At 37.7% G+C, this 21731-nt stretch overlaps 1 protein-coding gene across 1 annotated transcript; it reads right to left on the bottom strand.

The window, feature by feature from the left end:
• Positions 1 to 13608: 13608 nt before the first annotated feature.
• LOC145482863 (melatonin receptor type 1B-like) lies at positions 13609 to 17567 on the bottom strand. Its single transcript, XM_081461504.1, has 2 exons — positions 16706 to 17567; positions 13609 to 14014 (listed from the first exon to the last, which is right to left on the bottom strand). The coding sequence occupies exons 1-2, from the start codon at positions 17546 to 17548 to the stop codon at positions 13823 to 13825; spliced, it is 1035 nt and encodes a 344-aa protein (XP_081317630.1). The 5' UTR covers positions 17549 to 17567; the 3' UTR covers positions 13609 to 13822.
• Positions 17568 to 21731: the final 4164 nt, after the last annotated feature.

The following is a 21731-nucleotide window of genomic DNA, read 5'->3' as shown; positions in this document are numbered from 1 at the left end:
AAAGACCACCTCAAAGTGTGATGTGGCAACGTTTTAACACGAAATCGTGCGTAGAATTAAAAGAAGCGACTTGATTCAGTAAAAAACACTCACATCTATCCTCGCTTTTTGGGTAATCATGACGTCACGACAAACCTCACTCAAACTAAATCTTTCAGTTTGGCTGAAATAACACACTTGAAAAATTGAACAAAACAATCAATGTAAATCCCAAATTTAACGGCTAATTTTGTCATCTCCCTACACATTTTACCGCCACTTTTCAACCAGCTCGTCATTAAATTTCAACACAAAAAGCTCAAAAACCCAGCTCTTAAATTTTATTTCCACTTTCGTCGGAAATAGGCGATAAAAAAGACTTTGGGTTTTTCTCGAGGCCCAGTCTTATCCAGATCGTTTTAAGTTTTTTCCAAATCTTGAAATACCTCGTTATATTATTCATATAGTGGTGTAAGTTATTACTACATATTGTGCCATAACGAGTAGCCCTATAAGGGAGGGTTATAACTTCGACAGTTGTTATGAAAATTTCTGATGAATTGAAAACAGAAAAAACAGAAACAAACAAAAAACCGTTTATCGACCATTTATTTCAAGATATATGTTAACAATTTGCTAACTAAAATTGAAATTAAGGTAGTGCAAATATACGAAGCTTGGTCAAGTTTTGATGTGCGTGATATTTTCAGTTCTTTGTGTAAAATGTCCTGCAGTTCTTTTAAATGGCGTGTTTTGGATGAATGTCGTATTCCTCTGCTTCATCTTCCTGATCAGTAAGAGCGTCAATGATGCTTTGTTTAGCATTTTCTGGAATCTCCTCCTGGCTAACATCTGCGGAGACTGGCATCTCGTTTTCGTCCATCTTACCCCTACGACGACGTCGACGCCGTCTTCGCCAAGCGTCACTGAAAAATAAAAGCAACAACTATAGATTACAGCAAATCCTAGATTTGGCCGGTTAAGAAGCGTTAAGAGCAGATCATAAGCTTATCACCTTGATCTAGGTGATATGCTTCTGGAGCAGATTCAAAAGGTTTCGCATAAACAGCTCTATAGAAACTATCGTAGCAAAAAATAGCTCAGGTTGCCAAACAAACAGACAGAGACAGTATATACACATCCAAAATTCGACACGAAAAGAAACTCTTTCAGAAATTATAAATAAAAAAAAAACCTTCAGTTTATTTCTAACCATTTGTTAGAAAATATAATATTTTAAAATCGAATGTAAGATTAATTGAAACCCTTCAAATTACCCCTGAAAGAAAGAAAGCATACGATGTAAAGTCCTTCTTTGTCCTTTCTAGTCTGAAATCACCACGACCCTTTTTTATCTTTTCTCTTTCCCTTTTTAATGGTAGCCCGGACTGCGCTTGACCTTCAAGTGAGTCTTAATACGTTATTAAAATGGTTCATTAAGTAAGGACGCAGGCTGAACTACAAAAGGAGTAAGTCCTTGCGTTCCTGACCAATTACCTTTTAGGTCATTATTGTCAGTGCATGCTATACAGCACATTCTACAAATCCTCATCTGGAGTTTAAGGAAGAAATTCTTTTTAAAAAGAAACGTATAACCCAAGGTTTAGGAAGGAAACTGAGCGAATCTACAGTTTACGTGATGCTATGAAAATTACCTGTCATCGATCAACAGAGATGCAACAACAAACATCAAAAGAATTGCGATCCAAAACTTGTTCATCTTGATAAACTCTGTATAAAATAAAATAACAATTACATTTGATGTTTATCCGTCGACAGTTATTACCTTCAGTTCTAAGGTGAGAACGTTTTATTCATGGGACACAGGAATGTTTGAGCAGAATAAGCAAAAAACAGAAAGGACTTGATACTCAATTTTCGTCTTACCTTTTTGGCGTTTAGTGAACAGCAGAGAGTACTTCTTCGATCACTGAAGTAATTTCAACTGAGTTCAAGCTGGGCTGACGAGTTATTTATATTGCCTGAGTTTAGTGTTGTTATATAACGATTAATGATTTGGTGACAACCATCTGCTACTGGTAAATTATGAGTCTTTGTTCAATCATCTTCTTGCCGACCAGAAAGCTTCTTCTGTGTTGTGCATTTCTCAACAACTTTGAAATACAAGATAGTCACTTTTAATTGATAAATCAAAGCGTGTAGTACCGAGTTGTAAAATTTGTCACAGGTGCCTCGTTGGTGAGAATACCACCATAACATCTGACCTAGTAGAATGGAATCGTATACTTAGACCAAATATGGCTTGTTGTTGAATGGCCTTTTCGTCAAGGGGAAACATGATTTGCGTGAAATGAATTTACACCAGAATGACAATATTTTGACGTACTTTCACTAAACAAATCTCACTGACAGATCACTTCCGTCCCTGCACTTATGTAAAAACTTTTTATCCAATTTAATAGCACAATTTGTGACATTTGGCAATATATTACAGAAGTTGGGAATGAGAAGCTTCGATTGTCAGGGGGAACACTGTTTCTATAACTAACCCAGTATGGTAAACTAATAATCGAACTTCGCTCTGCTAGAGTTTGCTAATTTTTTTTTTTTTTTTATTATGCATGCAAGTTAACCTGCTATTTTAGTGGTAGTTTTTTTTCGACGTTTAAAATCGCCACCAATAATGAAACTAACCATGATGTCCAATTGTGGTTGTTTCTTTAATTGTCCATTTGTATGGCGTGATTACCACAACACCATCTTTAACAACCAAAATGTCACGCTACTGGTGAATGACTGATTGCGCAAACCAAGAGTTATTTTTAGTAAACTCGTATGTTAAGAATGGGCAAGATTTGTTTGCAAAGTTGTAATAAGTAGTCTCGAAATATCTTCAAACATTTCATTAAAATGCAGCACTTTTATCATAAGTTTTGTCCGAGAGAAAGTTTAAAGTCTCCTTCTGAAAAAGAAAAAAAGATGAAATCGAAGTCCGAACAATTTATCATAGCCAGATATTTTAAAGTATTTGGGTTACCATGTTACAGGCCAAATTATGCATACACCAGGTGGCATGGGTGAAGGGATATTGTTCATCGTAACAATTAAACCTACCTGAGTGAACAATCAATATCCCATCACCCTCCCGTGTGTAGGTGATTTGAACAAAAAGACTGGGTGACCAAGCCATTTTCAAAAAAGCGTTGAACGTAACGTACAGTCAACGATAATAAGCTCGTACACCAGCGGTATCCTTACATAACCCCAACTCAAAGGATGCGTTTCTCTAAGAAAATCCAAGATTGGATTCTAAAATGCAAAAACGGATTTTGCGTTTCTTTACTAAACAAATTAATCCAAGATCGCTCGGAGAATCCACTCTGGGCAAAGATTCTTCAGTTCCTTTGATGCTCCATGATCCGAGTTTCCAAGTTCAGCAAAAATCCTAACCCTAACAGTAATCACAACTACAACCTTAATTCGTAAGCCCAATTTTCAGATTATTTTATCCCAGGTAAGACATGGTAAAATACTATATAAAGGGAAAGCACATCAATCAACGACACGTATTGTATTCTAGACTTTAACAGTTGGAGGTATTTACGTTATCATTTAAGTTTACATTAATTGCGCTGTCTATTGATTCAACTTGATAATTATGACTTGCGGATTAACGGTTATCTGTTCATGGCAGTAAACCATGTTAATGAGAATTTTTCAAACCAGGATAGCATTGCCTCAGTGACTCAGGACTCATTCTCTACCTCGACAAATGGACTCAAAAAAAAAACCTTACAAGATAATGTACAGCTACACTTTTATTGAAACAGACAACATCTCAGATACAACGATAATGCAGTGGGTATTCGTTTTAACTAAATCATTTACACAAACATCGAAAATATAATATTATGACAAACCAAACCTCTTCCGAAAACCAGATTATTACCGCAAGGTAAATAAAATAAAATAAACCAATAACTTTATATAAATGTCAAATGTAGTTAGCACTGTTGTGGTAATTGGGGACACTGTAAAAGAATAAACAAATATTTCAAACAGAACCTAAACTATTAAGAATCCCAACTAGTGGGAAGTTGACCAGTTGGCTCAGTTTACACAACCCGATCGAGGAGTTGAACTCGGAACTACCAAGAACAAATCCAGCTAGCGGTAAGACACCTGAAAAATCGCACACAAAAAAATTCAATGTAAAACCCAACTTTAAACGGCTAGTTTTGTTATTCCACTACACATTTTACCGCCACTTTTCAACCAGCTCGTCATATAATTTCAACACAAGAAGCTCAAAGACACAGCTCTTAAATTTTCTTTCCACTTCCGTCGGAAATAGGCGATAAAAAACTTTTTTTCTCGAGGCCTGTGTTTTCAAGATAGTTTTAAGTAGCTTCCAAATCTTGAAAGGCCTCGTTATAGTATTCATATAGTGGTGTAAGTTCTTACTGCATATCGTGTCATATCAACTAGCCCTGTGAGGGAGGGTTGTAACTTCGACTGTTGTTATTAAATTTCTGATGAATTGAAAACAGAAACAACAGAAACAAACAATTAACACTTTATCAACCATTTATTTCAAAACATATGCTAACAATTTGCAGACAAAAATTGAAATTAAGGTAGTTAAAATAAACGAAGCTTGATCAAGTTTTGATGTGCGTGATATTTTCAGTTCTTTGTGTAAATTGTCCTGCAGTTCTTTTAAATGGCGTGTTTTGGATGAATGTCGTATTCCTCTGCTTCATCTTCCTGATCAGTAAGAGCGTCAATAGTGCTTTGTTTAGCATTTTCTGGAATCTCCTCCTGGCTAACATCTGCGGAGACTGGCATCTCGTTTTCGTCCATCTTACCATTACGACGACGTCGACGCCGTCTTCGCCAAGCGTCACTGAAAATAAAAGGAACAACTATTGATTACAACAAATCTAAGATTTGGCCGGTTAAGAAGCATCAAGAGCAGATCATAACCTTATCACCTTGATCTAGGTGATATGCTTCTGGAACAGATTCAAAAGGTTTCGCATAAACAGCTTTATAGAGAGGGTCGGTAAAGGGTACTTTCGTGACCCGTGATCGGCCCATTTTATTTCCTGTGAAATGTGAAATGCCATTTTTTTTCCTCGTGAATCGTGATATCCATAGTTGCCGTGAGCCGTGATTTTCCAAAACGTTCTCTTTTCTTTTCCGTGAAGCGTAAACTGCCAATGTTGTATTTTTCGTGAATTGTGAAAGGGCTGCTTTATTTTCCGTGAAACGTGATCTATACCCCCCCCCCCCCCCTTTACCACCCTCTATAGAAACTATCGTAGCAAAAAAAAGCACAGGTTGCCAAACAGAGAGAGAGACAGTTCATATCCAAAACTCGACACGAAAAGAAACTCCTTCAGAAATTATAAATAACAAGAGCTTCAGTTTTTTTCTAACCATTTGTTAGAAAATGACATATTTTAAAATCGAATGTAAGATTAATTGAAACCCTTAAAACTACCCCTGAAAGAGAAAAACCATACAATGTAAAGTCCTCCTTTATCCTTTCTAGTCTGAAATCACCACGACCCTTTCTAATCTTATCCCTTTCCCTTTTCAGTGGTAGCCCGGACTGCGCTTGACCTTCAAGTGAGTCTTAATACGTTATTAAAATGGTTCATTAAGTAAGGACGTGGGTTGAACTACGAAAGTAAGTCCTTGCGTTCCTGACCGATTACTTATTAGTTCATTATTGTCAGTGCATGCTATACAGCACATTCTACAAATCCTTATCTGGAGTTTAAGGTAGAAATTCTTTTAAAGAGAAACGTTTAACCCAAGGTTTAGGAAGAAAACTGTGAGAATCTACCGTTTAAGCGATGCTATGAAAATTACCTGTCATCGATCAACAGAGATGCAACAACAAACATCAAGAGAATTGCGATCCAAAACTTGCTCATCTTGATAAACTCTGTATAAAAATAAAATAACAATTACATTTTGATGTTTACCCGCCAACAGTTATTACCTTCATTTCTAAAGTGAGAAAGTTTTACTCATGAGACACAGGAATGTTTGAGGAGATTAAGAAAAACGGAATCACTTGATACTCAATTTTCTTCTTACCTTCTTGGCGTTTAGTGAACAGCAGAGAGTACTTCTTCGATCACTGAAGTAATTTCAACTGTGTACAAGCTGAGCTGACGAGTTATTTATAATGCCTGAGTTTAGTGTTGTTATATAACGGTTAATGATTTGGTGACAGCTATCTGCTACTGGTAAATTATGAGTCCTTGTTCAAACATCTTCTTGCTGAAGGGAAAGTGTCTTCTGTGTTGTTCATTTCTCGGCAACTTTGAAATTCAAGATGGTCACTTTTAATTGATAAATCAAAGCGTGTAGTACCGAGTTGTAACATGATTTGTCACAAGTGCCTCGTTGGTGAGAATACCACCATAACATCTGACCTAGTAAAATGGAATCGTATACTTAGACTAAATATGGCTTGTTGTTGAATGGCCTTTTCGTCGAGGGGAAACATAATTTGCGTGAAACACCTGACGGCAGCAACGAAGTTCGTGATTGTTGCATTTAATTGATGAACATAAACATCTTTCTTGTGTAGTGCCGAGTTGTAAAGCGTATCGCAGGTGTGTCTCTTCTGAGACTACCATTACCCATCTGAAATTATCAAACAAAGACGTATATTTCAGTCATGTTCTTGTCAAGCACAAATACTCTCTTGTGCTGTGAATTTCTTGGCTACATTGAAATTCAAGATAGTCACTTTTAATTGATAAATCAAAGCGTGTAGCCCTGAGTTGTAAAATTTGACACTGGTGCCTCGTTGGCGTGAATACCACCATAACATCTGTTTGAGTACAATGGAATCGAATGCTTGGGCTAAACAAAAGTTTGTTGTTTCATAGTCTTGTCGTTCTAAACGCAAACATAATAGACTTTTTAGCTTGGGCGGTTGTTTTCCCATTTCAGACCACGTTATATTCTCTAGGGAATTGTTCTTTTATCCATCTAAAACAGAATGCTTCATTTATATCCACGGGACAATTTGAAAATTGTAAAGCGAGATTTCTCAAGAGCATCATCTCATGGTCGGAAATGGGACAACAAAACGCCCGAACTAAAAAGTTCTATTCGCGTGAAGCACCTGTCTTGTCGCAGAAAGTTCGTGATTTGTACATGTGATTGATAAACAAAAACATTTTTGTGTAGTTACCGAGTTGTTAAGCGTATCGTAGAAGCGTCGCCAGTGAGAGTACTTGTGCACTGTCTGAAATTATCTGCTAAAGGTAGATGTTCCTTTACGAAAAATAGAGGAAAATCAGTTGCCTGTTATTTGTTCAGTACAAGGAACAGATTCCTGGATGATATATCGTGTTTTTAATGTTTTAAGAGCACCAGCTTCCTATAAGCTTGATTAATTTGCAAACAATACGAAAAAAAAAAAATACACGAGTAAAGCAATCAGTAAAATATCGAGTAAGACGGAAGAAAACTAATGACCTTAAAATTGACACCAGTAATTTCTTGACGTACTTTCACTAAACAAATCTCATTGACAAATCACTTCAGTCCCTGCACTACGGTTCTTCATTCTTCAAGAAAATGGTTGTTCTGTTTTGCTCTGTAAAAACGTTTTCTTCAATTTAATAGCATAATTTGTGACATTTGGCGATATATTACAGAAGTTGGGAAAGAGAAATTTCGATTGTCAGGGGAGGGGGACACTGTTTCTATAACTAACCCAGTGTGGTAAACTAATACTTGAACTTCGCTCTGCGAGAGTTTGCTCTTTTTGTTTGATTATGCATGCCAGTTAACCTGCTATTTTAGAGGTAGTTCTTGTTGGCGTTTAAAATCGCCATCAACAATGAAACTAACCATCCTGTACAATTGTGGTTTTTTTTTTTTTCTTAATTGTCCATTTGCATGGCGTGATTACCACAACACCATCTTTAATAACTAAAATATTACGCTACTGGTGAATGACTCATTACGCAAACCAAGAGTTATTTTTAGTAAACTCGTATGTTAAGAATGGGTAAGACTTGTTTGCAAAGTTATAATAAGCAGTCTCGAAATATCTCCAAACATTTCATTAAAATGCAGCACTTTTATTATTTTGTCTGAGGGCGGAAGATTTTAAGTCTCACTGTTGAAAAAAATGTTAGATCGAAGTCCGAACACTTTATTATAGCAAGATATTTTAAAGTATTTTGGTTACAGGCCAAATTACTTGTACACCCGGTGGCATGGGAGAAGGGATATTGTTCACCGCAACAATTAAACCGACGTTGGTGAACAATCAATATCCCCTCACTCTCCAGTGTGTAGGTGATTTGAACCAAAAGACTGGGAGTAGTGGTATGGGCTAGTCCAGTACGGATTTGACAGGTATTGTGATGCAAATGAAAAAGTATTGTTATGGAAAGGAGTTCTATTGTTTTCTCGAGTTTGACGTATCCATGGTAACCAGAAGCCCCGCCCCTTTGACGTCATTAATCTCGTTTCCGTGTTGACCGAGTAAAAAGCCTGGTTTGTAACATAAACAAAGTAATCACGCAATTTTAAAGTTAACCATTAACTTTAATATCAAATGTTTCCCTAAAATTACAGGTCAGAGCCGTGTGCAACTCCCTAGTGGATTGCGCTCAACTTATGAATGAAACTATTTACAAAAGCGTTTACAAATGGCACAACAGTTCAATCATGTCCACGTCCTCATTTGTTATTCTTTCATAGCCATAGGGATATGTTTTGAAGGTGTAGGGATCTATCACTCGTTTTTCGTACACAAGCTGGTACTTTTTCGTCTGAGAGACTGTGGTCAGTGAGTACTCTTTGGAGTTTCGGACGATGTGATAAGGCTTGTAAATATCAGTTTGTCGCGTTTTCTCGAGAGGGCGTTGAATTTCGTCTAAAACATTTTGCCGCAACACTTGATAATTTAACTGCTTGCTACCTTCACTGTTTAAAGAGATTCCCCTCACTTTGCATTCTTCTTTTTCTTTCTTCGTGAGGTAACCATAATTTTTCGGTCCCGCGGACGCAAATTCAGTGATGAAGTCGTCTTCTCCCAACTCGTCCTTGAAATCACCGAGAAAGTCGTCTCCAGTTTACCTCATGAAAACAATCCTCTCCTTGACGACTTTCTCGGTGATAGTATTGCCTTGACTCACCACTGAAAATTCTCTTCCTCGATCGACAAATGGACTCAAACAAAACCTTACAAGGTAATGTACAGGCACACTTTTATTGAAACAGAAAACCGCTCAGGTACAACGATAGTGCAGTGTATATTCGTTCTAACTAAATCATTCACACAAACATCGAGAATATAATACCGTAACCAACCAGACCACTTCAAAAACAAACCACACGCTAAATAAAAATAAGATAAAATAAACCAATAACTTTATTGAAGCATCAAATGTATTTAGCACTGTTGTGGTAATTGGGGACATTGTAAATGAATAAACGAATATTTCAAACAGAACCTAAACTATTAAGAATCCCAACTGATGTGAGGTTGACCAGTTGGCTCAGTTTACACAACGTGATCGAGGAGTTGAACTCGGGACTACCAAGAACAAATCCAACTAGCGGTGAGACACCTGAAAAATCGCACACAAAAAAAGTTCAATGTAAAACCCAACTTTAAACGGCTAGTTTTGTTATTTCGCTACACATTTTACCGCCACTTTTCAACCAGCTCGTCATATAATTTCAACACAAGAAGCTCAAAGACACAGCTCTTAAATTTTCTTTCCACTTCCGTCGGAAATAGGCGATAAAAAACTTTTTTCTCTCGAGGCCTGTGTTTTCAAGATAGTTTTAAGTGGTTTCCAAATCTTGAAAGGCCTCGTTATAGTATTCATGTAGTGGTGTAAGTTCTTACTGCATATTGTGTCATAACAACTAGCCCTGTAAGGGAGGGTTGTAACTTCGACTGTTGTTATTAAAGTTTTGATGAATTGAAAACAGAAACAACAAAAACAAACAATTAAAACACTTTATCAACCATTTATTTCAAAATATATGCTAACAATTTGCAAACAAAAATTGAAATTAAGGTAGTTAAAATAAAGGAAGCTTGATCAAGTTTTGATGTGCGTGATATTTTCAATTCTTTGTGTAAATTGTCCTGCAGTTCTTTTAAATGGCGTGTTTTGGATGAATGTCGTATTCCTCTGCTTCATCTTCCTGATCAGTAAGAGCGTCAATGATGCTTTGTTTAGCATTTTCTGGAATCTCCTCCTGGCTAACATCTGCGGAGACTGGCATCTCGTTTTCGTCCATCTTACCATTACGACGCCGTCGACGCCGTCTTCGCCAAGCGTCACTGAAAAATAAAAGCAACAACTATAGATTACAGCAAATCTAAGATTTGGCCGGATAAGAAGCGTTAAGAGCAGATCATAAGCTTATCACCTTGATCTAGGTGATATGCTTCTGGAGCAGATTCAAAAGGTTTCGCATAAACAGCTCTATAGAAACTATCGTAACAAAAAATAGCACAGGTTGCCAAACAAACAGACGGAGACAGTACAAATCCAAAATTCGACACGAAAAGAAACTCCTTCCGAATTCATAAATAAAAATCCTTCAGTTTATTTTTAATCATTTGTTAGAAAATGAAATATTTTAAAATCGAAGGTAAGATAAATTGAAACCCTTAAAACTACCCCTGAAAGAAAGAAACCATACAATGTAAAGTCCTCCTTTATCCTTTCTAGTCTGAAATTAGACGACGAAGTCACCTCGAACGTTTTAATCTTATCCCTCTTGAAATCAGTGGTATCCTGAATAGCGCTTGACCTTCCACTGAGTCTTAATACTTTTTTTTAAAATGGTTCATTAAGCAAGGACGTTAATTGTTCCACATCTAGCACTTGCTGATCTTTAAGGTGGGCCTGACTTGCAACTACAGAAGGAGTAAGTCCTTGCGTTCTTGACCAATTATAAATTAGTTCATTTTTGTCAGTACATTCTATCCAAGACATTCTACAGATTTTTATCCGGAGTTTAAAGAAGTTCTTTTTAAAAAGAAAAGTATTACCCAAGGTTCAGGAAGAAAACTGAGAGAATCTACAGTTTACGTGATGCTATGAAAATTACCTGTCATCGATCAACAGAGATGTAATAACAAACATCAAGAGAATTGCGATCCAAAACTTGTTCATCTTGATAAACTGTGTAAAAAGAAAATAATAATAATTACATTTGTTGTTTACCCGTCAACAGTTATTACTTTCGTTTCTAAGTGAGAAAGTTTTACTCATGGGACACAGGAATGTTTTTGAGCATATTAAAAAATGAACAGAAATGACGCGATCCTCAATTTTCTTCTTACCTTATTGGCGTTTAGTGAACAGCAGAGAGTACTTCTTCGATCACTGAAGTAATTGCAACTGAATACAAGCTGAACTGACGAGTTATTTATATTGCCTGATTTAGTGTTATTATAAAACAGTTAATGATTTAGTGACAACCATATGCTACTCATAAATTACGAGTCCTTGTTCAATCATCTTGCCAACCAGAAATAGACTTCTGTGTTGTGCATTTCTCGGCAACTCTGAAATTCATCGTCACTTTTAATTAATAAACCAAAGCGGGTAGCACCGAGTTGTAAAATTTGTCACAGATGTTTCCTTGGTGAGAATATCACCGTAACATCTGACCGAGTAGAATGAAATCAAATACTATGACTAAATTGTTCAATGGTCTTTTCGTCATGCGCAAACATAATTTGTCTGAAACACCTAACAGCAGCAACGAAGTTCATGATTGTTGCATTTAATTGATGAACAAAAACATCATTTTTGTGTATTGCCGAGTTGTAAAGTGTATCGCAGGTGTGTATGGTGAGACTACCATCAACTATCTGAAATTACCTCGGTTGTGTGTACAGACCTCACTGCGTTCGGTCTGTACTCGCGACCTCGGTCAAAATTCTCCCATACAGACTTCCTACCCAGTTAATAAGAGTTAAATAAAAAAAAAAAATGGTAACAGCGAGAAATTAAGACTTAAGATTAGGATTATGATTCAAACTTTGACCAAGCTTAACTGGCGTCAATGTTTGATAAATTAGGGCTTGTTGTTCAATCATCTTCTTGTCAATCACAAATACTTTCTTGTGTTGGGCATTTCTCGGCAACATTGAAATTCAAGGCGGTCACATTTAATTGAAAAACAGTGCTAGGCGTGTATCGCAGAGTTGTATATTTTGTCACAAGGGTGTCTCATTGTTGAGAATACCACCATAACATCTGTCCGCGTTGAATATTAATGAAATCGAATACCAGGACTAAACCACGGTTTGTTGTTCAATCGTCTTCTTGTTAAGAGCAAACATAATTTGTGTGAAGCACCTGTTTTCATGGATCAACGAATTCGAAGTTCGCGATTGCTACATGTAATTGATGAACAAAGACATTTTTTTGTGTAGTGCTGAGTTGTATGTAAAAGTGTATCATCGAAGGAGTGTAGCCATTGAGAATACTTGCACACGATCTGAAATTATCTGCTAATTATGCATGTTCCTTTACGAAAATTAGAGGAAAATATGGTCTGTTTTTGGCTAGAAGGAACAGAATCCGGACTGATATATAGTTTTTTTTATTAAGCAACACCAGTAGCTTGCTATAAACTCAGTTACTATTTTGCAGATGATACAAAGACAAATATACGAGTAAAGCAATCAGTAAAACATCTAGTGCACAGAAAAAATAACGAGTTAAAAATTGACACCAGAATGGTAATATTTTGACATACTTTCACTAAACAAACTTCATCGATGCCCTGTGCTCCTGATATTCATTCTTCAACTAAAAACCTGCGTTCTTAAAAAAATTTCAAGTTATCAACTTAATGGTTGATAAGTTTTGCTCTTTAAAAACGTTTTATGCAATTTAATTGCATATTTTGGGTCATTCCGCGATATATTATATATGGAAGTTAGCAAAGAGAAGTTTCGATAATCAGAGGGGACATTGTTTCTATAGCTAGCCCAGTATGATAAACTAATACTCGAACTTCACTCAGTGAGAGTTTGCTATTTGTGTTTGATTATGTGCTATTTAACCCTATAGAAGCAGTTTTTGCTGATATTTAAAATCGTCTATAAGGAAACTAACCATCGTGCCCAATTTTGATTGTTGTAAAATTAAACTTGACCATTTCTGCGGCGTGATCACCACAACACCATCTCAATAAGCATGGGTAAGACTTGTTTGCAAAGTTATAATAAGTAGTCTCAAAACATCTTTAAACATTTCATCAAATTGCAGCACTTTCATCACTTTGTCCAAGAGAAAGTTAAAAGTCTCCCTTTTGAGATAAAGATTGAATCGAAGTCCAAACTCTTTATTGTAGATAGATATTTTAAACTATTTGGGTTACAGGCTACATTCGGTGCACACCCTGCCTGTGAGAGAAGGGATATCGTTCATCGTAACGATTAAACCCACATTGATATACAATATCCCTTCATCCTCCTGTGCGCTTAACAAATTGACATCAGTTTTTCATGCGTCTGTCCTTTTATTGATCATGAATTATAAGGCCCCGAGGTTAAAACCTCTCCACCAACCCACCCCTCTCCCTCCTCCTTCCCCCCCCCCCCCCTTCCCACCCAGCGAGGATTTGTAGGCCCATCTGTATCCCAAAAGAAAAACTATTCCGGTCATTTATTATCCCCACTTGAATATAGGTTCCCTTATAAATGTTTGATACCGGATACAAGGTGTTCTTGATATAAGCCCCTCCCTCCATTTATAGGTTCCCTACACACCTAAAGCTACTAAAACCCAGGGATTATACTATGAAGTTAAAGGGGCTCTAGAAGCCCTAGAACTTTTTCCTTGACATTTTATTTGCTTTCATTTGTGGAGCTATGGCCGTTTGCGGGTGTGTTATCAGTAGAGGGCCCAACAGAGCTGACGCGCGCTATGGCAGCAAACAATTTCTTGTACTCTTTTCGGAAGTTATTATTCATGACACCATAAATGACTGGGTTGATAGTACTGCTTAAGTACCACAGGCAGGTAGCAAATATGAAGACCTGGAACGATGAAAGAAACTTCATGTTAGCTTTAACGGCCTGACTTGTAAATTGATTTACGGGAGCAATTCAGTGTATTTAACGATTTTTCAAGGTAGCTAGATCGCTAAACGTGGCTGAGTGAAGAGAAAGTCATGGGTTGCCTTAAGCCGATCCAGTAATGGTAAATAAAAATTTACCAGAAACTAAATTCATTCCAGCGAAGTTATTGCTGATACGGGTAAATTTACATCGGATGTGTTATCAGTACCCTTTGCAAATAAGATAAAAACGATGCGTTGAATACGAAATTAGATATTTTCTTTTGAAAAGTGTAGAATTTAAATACATTTGAAATTAATGTGTTGAGCCATATAAAAAAAAAAGACTATCAACTTTTACATGTAAATTTTGGAGGCTACTATTTGTTTCCCAACTTACGTTCTCAGTTCAACAACCAGACTATAAAACTAGCAGCAATATGCGAGAAGTTTGTAATATTTGGGCCTGGCTGCCTCTTGTTGCTTAGTATTAGAGCCTTCAACTGATCGGCAGCAGGTCTTGGGAGCGAGGGGGGCGGGGGGCGCCTTGTTTTCAAGAACTTGAAAGGATTCCAAGTAGCTTGTAACTGGCAGATTATAGCACAAGATGTTTCACTGCCAAATTTTCAAGTTGAAAAAAAAAGGGAAAAAACTGGAAACACATGGGTTGCTTTTGATTATGGGGTCTTCCAGTGAGATCTGCATCTAAACTTCACTCACAACAAAGCCTGATTGTCATACCCTTTTCTTACTAAATATCGTGTAAGGATGTAAAAGACTTGGTCAAAATTAACATAATTGGGATTTGAACCTACTATTAACTGAGTAGTGATCGTTTCATTACATTATCATTATAGTTTTCTTTAAAGCTAAATACTTGTGACACTTAAATAAAGTCTTTCATTCATTCATTCATTCATCAGAACTGATCTATTGTAAAAACTGGAAATTATAACATCAAAGTAACGCTTTGAATTTGAAAATGAATCACTTTGCGTTTACATCAAAATGACAGCTCTGATTAAAGGTTTACCGTCATTGCTTTGAAACTGAAAAACAAGAACTAAAACAGGCAAAAGGAATCGACTTGATATTTCAAAAGTAATTATCCTGGTGGCTTAGTTTGTTCTTTGCGGCTCAATAGGTCGCCACCTTCATGGTCGTTACTCGTTAACGAATACGATGCGGTCTTTTGTTCCTCGTATCTCAAGTATAGACATCGCTGTCTATGAGATGAGCACAGATAAATTCCCTGTCACATAAATTAACCACTGACCGGGTAAAATGATTATATAACCACACGTGGAGATTTAATGCGCCCTTGAGAGCACGCGCGCAAAACCATGTCGAAAATCTCCTATCAAGATTTATGCTTTCATCATCAAACGTAACTGTGCTTCTTTTAGTCGATGCAATCCGTCTATTGAAACATTTTGCGTTTTGCTTTGCTTTTCGCCTCCACAAGGTTAAAGGTTCAAATAAACACGTGTTTCGCTCGTAGATGAATGCTAATGTATACCGAGTGTAGGGCTTCTTGGAATACATCTCTTTCGATGGCATAGTGGATATTTTTTTCTTTCGCGAGCACTGGAGATGCACGGTCTATACGATTGATCGTATCCCCGGGCTGACCCTCCCAAACTATGCTTTTACTAATTTTTGTCATAAATGCCTGTGGTTGTAAAACTTTTTCGTTTATATTGGGAAAAATTCACATCCTAACAAATAATGTATTGGACCGAAACTTGCCAGGCAAAAATCAAGATACATCAGTCGGGGAAAACTGTGCCTTACAAAATGATGCTCTCATTAAAGACGAAGCGATTTAGACAATATGCAATCTCGTCGCCTACTGAACAATTTGCAATCTTACGACAAGTCTGCGACACGAATTACCTACATCTGTCGGATACGATGCGAAAAAAATGCGACATTTTACATTTAAGGCACGTTTAATTAATGAAACCCTACAACAGTCCTACTGTCACCATTTCATTGTAAGTTTCCATTCTTGCATGAAGCGGGCAAAGAGCACCACAAACGGACTGGAAAAGCGCGACAAAGGTGCAAAAACGCGGTCCTTGTACTACAGGAAACGTTTGGAAATTATTGAATACTTCCTGGAAAGATTGAAATATTGATATCAAAGTAACATTATCGCATGCAGCGAGGAAACACTGAAATGTTAAAAAACCTTATAGGAACAAACTTCTATTTTCTTCTTCGTGATATTTGCTGCCTATCTATTAGCTGGGTTCCTGAAATATTCAATTTCACAAAAAAACTTGATAAATTATCCTGGTGGCTTTTTTTTTAATATTTCTGTATCTGATTTCTTGGCATTGAATTATAATAAAGATAAGGAAACGTATTGAACATATATTCTTCTTCCTGCATGCACTGTCCTGCATTTTTCTTTTCACATTTTGAATAACTTTGTTAGTATGTAGCGCGAAAGTTAACTGTTTGGGGTCTCCTGTCAACGAAAAGTTTTTTTTATGTTTTTTTTTTTTTTTTTTTTTTTTTTTTCCGGACAGTTTGTTACTTGCTTCTTACTTACCAAAATTAGAAAAAGCAGCTTTAAACTAAATTAAACAAACGAATACGCTTGTTACAAGTTAAATGGAAAGTTCGAATCCTTGGGGTAGTGGAGAAATGCTTGTCTGCTTACCTGACGAGGCAGAAGAAGTGGATTAATCTTGTCCATCGTGTCCATCACTTCTGACAGGATCCAGCAGATGGTGAATGCAAAGATGATGGCTGCTACTGACCTGGCCACCGATGCTTCCTCAGAATAGTTGCCAGCTCGACTGGTTTGGCTCAGAATCGGGGCAACGGCTGCGTTGTGTCGCTTCACGGTGCGGAACACCTTCCAGTAGCAGACCACGATCACTGCGTAGGAGAGGACGAAGGAGCCATAAAGCCAGGCGTTGAACGAGACAATAGCGGCTGGAGCCATCATTCGCCTCCAGCACAGTAGATATCCCGGGCAGAAGAAGAAGTCATCCAAGGACAGGATATTGGGGATGCCGTTGGTGATCAGCGCTATGGCCCAGATAGCTGAGATCAGCAGGAGCGTTTTCTTTTTAGTGAAGATCTTCCTGTAGAGGGTTTGCTTCTTAACACACACGTAACGATTGAAAGCCGTAAAAGCCATGATGAAAATGGAGACCTGAGCCAGGACGGCCGTAGCGAAAGCGTGCGCTTTACAGACGGCGTCGCTGAAACGCCTTTTGCTGTAGATAGCAGCGTCAACTGTTAGCGACATCACGGTCACCGCAGTTAACAGGTCCGTGAAGGCCAGCGCAAAAATTAGCATGGTTGTGGGACTATGAAGTCTGTGATTGCGGTAAACGATACAGCACAGCATAGCATTCCCCACCAGCGAGGCCACATTGATGATTAGGAGAACGGTGGACTCGATCAAAACAGTTGGTTTGCTTCTAGCCTCGAGTTGCTCTTGCAACAGAGCCAGCACATCGACACTAGCGTCTCCTGGGTCAATGTTGTTCATGATTAAACTGTGAACTGCGTTCGAAGGATAATATAAGTTACTGGCCCATCAATAATTAGCAGTGATTGTAGATTCGAAAACTGGCATTGAGCTACAAATAAAACTAGGTTAAACTAAGTGAGCTTTATGGTCATCAAAAGATTACGTGTAAAATCGTTAATTGTACTGCTACCTTTAAACCTGGTTCTGATTGGTTTGAAGTGGATCGATTTATTCCAAATTCTATTGATTCTATAGATTTGAAGAACTTTAAAATGCAAATAAAACTGGGTATAGGGTTTTACACCAGAGAGCCTTAATTATAGTCTTGAAAAGATAATACGTAAAATGGTCAATTATACTGCTAGCTTTAAACTTGGTTCTGATTGGTTCGAAGCGGATCAATTTATTCCAAATTCTACAGCCGAGATAGGAAGATTCATTACCTGACTAGGGAATTCTATAGGAAAATTAAACTCTTTAGGAAAATTCATTACCTGAAGAGGGAATTCTATAGAAAAATTCATTACCTGACCAGGGAATTCCACGTTAAATTTCACGCGAAAAACCAATATCGCACGATGCGCGCGATATCGGTTTTTCAAATGAAATTTAACGTGGAATTCACGAGTCAGGTTATGAATTTTTCATGAATCGCATGGCCTTCTTTTTAAATGAAAGAAAACCCCGTTTCATTTGCGTCTGTGCGAATGTTGCAGTATTCAACGCGCGTTGGAGGGAAACCATATCTCTCCAGAAAGTTGTATTTTAGGTCAAGACAGGGAGAAACTTGAATTCCACTTTCAAATAGACTTGTGTTTGTTTTTGGCTTCGTGGACGGCGAAAATGGTTTTAAAGGTCAGTTTTTCTAATCCTCAGTAGGAAAAAAGATGGCGACTGGTACATTTACCCACAGTTCTTGGCGGACAAAACCTTAACAGCGCTAGCATTCATAAAAACGTACAGAAGAGTTACAAAATCTTCAAACCTAGGCTACACAATGTCCTTAGTACATTGACAAATATTGTGAAAATTTGGCTTTCTTTGTGCCTCGTAGGCTGTGTTTGGTTCGCAAGGTATTGTGGTAAAATGTACATGTGCCATTTTTTTTCCTACGGTGGATTGTTTTTCACTTGTTGTTTTGTTGTCGCTAAAGTGAAATATCACGCAAAGCCTCGCTTTCAAAAGTCGCGAGTCCACGCTGAATACCTCACCTAGGTAACCAATCAGGGTGCGAGAATTCTCTAAGCTATGCGATTCTACCAATAACTGAACAGTTAAATTCGAATTGTTTCGGTCACATTTGAGCATTGTAGCCAGCGCGCTCTACGTAATGAAAGCGAAACTCAAGTAGTTTAAGGCCTGGGTCAAAGGCTTTTACTGGTAAAAATAATTTATCAGTTATATTTCTGAAGGTATAAATGCCAATGGAACCAGATTTAGCACACAGTTAGGTTTTGACGTCCTGAACATTTTAAAGTAGAATTGGTACTTCTGACAGGTCACGTGACATGTCACGTGACGTTTAGCGGAAAATAGCCATTATTTGAGGAATTGGTGGTGGTTTTTAGTAATAACATCCTGCAAAAACGCGTTTTAGATGCAGGTCAATTACTTCCATTCTCTCACGTTTGGAATGCATGACTGTCGCACTTTTCACAGAAAAATTTTATAGGGTGAAAGGTCCTTTTTTTCAACAAAATTCGAGTTTTGATCATTTATATCTTCTATAAACGAAATCAAGGGAGATCATTCCAAACGTAGCAAGGAAGATAATTTAGATTTGCATCGCAAACGCTCATTTATTGTTCAATAGAATGAAAATTCGCCACCAATTCGCCGATTTACCAAATTTTAACAAAATGATCACGTGACATGTCACGTGGTCAAAATAATATGTTAAGGCAAGGCACGACGTCGAGTTTTATAATCAGGGAAACGTTCAGCTTGGTAAAACAAATGTAACAAGAGATATAGCTGCCCAACCATAATTCTACTTTACATTCCTGACCCAGGCCTTAAACTGCTTGAGAACACGTCCCAGATAAACCTTCTAGGTTTGCCGTTTCAGGCAAACATAAACCTACTTATGGAGAAGCAGCAGTAACCAAAGCACAAAGAAAAATCAACTGAAACTTCCACAAAGCTTAAGTTTTTAACCAAAGAAATTGAATGTGATGTTGCAAACCCTGGTTTAGCACGTCTTCGTGGCTCGTTTGCGAAAGAAAGAAACTATTTTACGTAGAACTTCGGCAAAAAGTGTCGAAAGAGTTTAATTAAAGAGAATTAAAATATTTAATCACAGCGTGAGTTCACTTAAGCATTAGCAACCCTCTAATATATATGATTTAGGCCAGCCTAAAAGTGTAGCTCCTGGGCCGGGTTTTTCAAAGCCCGATTAAGCTAACCCATGAAAAGATAGAATTTTGATTTGAGTTTTTTAACTTCGCGGTGAGGTTTTCTGCATATTATGTTTGGCCTTCTGTTTTGAGTCTGAATAATCTCAAAATGCACAAATTAAAAAACATTTGTATAGAAGAAAAAAATATAATTCGGTTAACTTTTAATCCGGGTTAGCGTTAACCGGCTTCCGAACAACCCAGCCCTGTTAGCAACAAGTTAACCTGACATGAGCCTGCGATACAATCGTAAACCAGCACTTGGTCAGCGGTCAACTTAAAAAGCACGTGACCTCGATGAGTTCTAACCCTGAGCCCGCGATATGGTCACGTGGTACTGGTCAGCGGAATTTTGTCTTGACAGGTGTCAATTGACCAGAACATGGATCATCTTGCGCGACTCCGCCGCCGTTGTCGTCGTCGTCGTCCTGCGCACGTGCCCAAGAGCAACACCGCTAGCCATGGTAACAATGATAACATCAATGCATAGGTTTCCTTTGCAATATGGGTATGGTGCTCCGCTATAATGAAAAGACGTCAGATTCTCTGTAATTACGGTTGCCGTATTATTAAAAAGTAATCGGTCTGTTTTACTCGAAACAATTAAGGATTTATTTTACTGGAGAACATTTTGTGATTTTTTCTAATTTCCACCATTGTCTTGCGGTAGCTTAATCCCTAATGGTTTCTCAAACAGACCGATTTCCTACTTCTGATCGTTAAATTATGCGCGACCGTGACCTCAAGAAGCAACCATATGCATCGGTGGAAACTGGTAAAATTGTGAAGGTGCAAGGAGTGCCTAAAGTGTAAATCATTCAAATATATATACGAAAAAACCTTTTTCCAGTTAAAGGGGATGTGGTTTTGGTGGCTTCACACTAGGGCTTGTGAGTATAATCTAAGTACGCTTGTAACCTACTTTGAGTGTGAAGGGGTAAAATGTACTCCTGGGAATGTACTTACTTAGTAACCAAGGAAACTCTCGTAGTTCAAAGAAGCCGAAGTGCGCCGCCAAGCATGGTCTACACCACACTTGAGAATACACTTGACCAATAGGGAATGGAAGCCAACTGAAAGCGATGTACGGCGATTCTGACGAACAGACCGATAAACAACTTGCCAGTTGAGATCGATCGAAAAATTCAAAATGTATGGCTTGAGTCTGGAGGACTCCATGGAACATTCTTTTTTAGTATAAATCTACTAGCGTTCTATCACGAATGCCGTTCTCTGATTGGCTAAGCTACTCACCATCTATTCTGAGTAGCGTGGCAGTGGGTGGCAGTATGCGTTTGTTTACAAAATGACAGCCGTTTCTAGGCGTTTTCGAAGTGTTTGTGAAGGGGATTTAGATAAATTCATGAAGATTTATACTAAAACAAGTAGATTATTCCCTCTCGATCTCCATGCGTGATAGAAATCTCGAGCTCATAATCTAATTGCTTAATATAAGCATACGTAAAAAGGAAAGACAAGTCGATTCAATTTGTTAAACTGATAAACTTATTTAGTTGACTTTCATTTTCAGAGACAGCCTAACCCATCGCTTTCATATCATCCGGCACCAAATACCGTTTCAAGTTTCAACCAGGTCATTTCTTTGCACCCGAACAACTCCTTTGACCATTGGACGACTCACACGGAAATTCACCATTTTCCACAGCGGATCCATGTCTCGGTTAGCTGAAGCCCTACCCGTTGTTGAGCCATTCTAGAGAAATAAGAAGATGCCGCTTGTTCTGTTGTATTGCTTCCACGCACTCGTTAACAACAAAGCACCTATGTGTATTTCTTGTATAGTT

The sequence above is a fragment of the Orbicella franksi genome, chromosome 1 (genome assembly GCF_964199315.1).
Source record: "Orbicella franksi chromosome 1, jaOrbFran1.1, whole genome shotgun sequence".
Lineage (NCBI taxonomy): Eukaryota > Metazoa > Cnidaria > Anthozoa > Scleractinia > Merulinidae > Orbicella > Orbicella franksi.
This window is presented reverse-complemented; position numbering and strand designations above follow the sequence as displayed.

Bases quoted from the DNA above. Each gene is read 5' to 3' on its own strand.
- LOC145482863 (XM_081461504.1), bottom strand. From the start codon at position 17,548: ATGAACAACATTGACCCAGGAGACGCTAGTGTCGATGTGCTGGCTCTG. The intron at 14,015-16,705 runs GTAAGCAGACAA...TCATCGTTCCAG, and splicing joins CACTTCTTCTGCCTCGTCAG to GTCTTCATATTTGCTACCTG.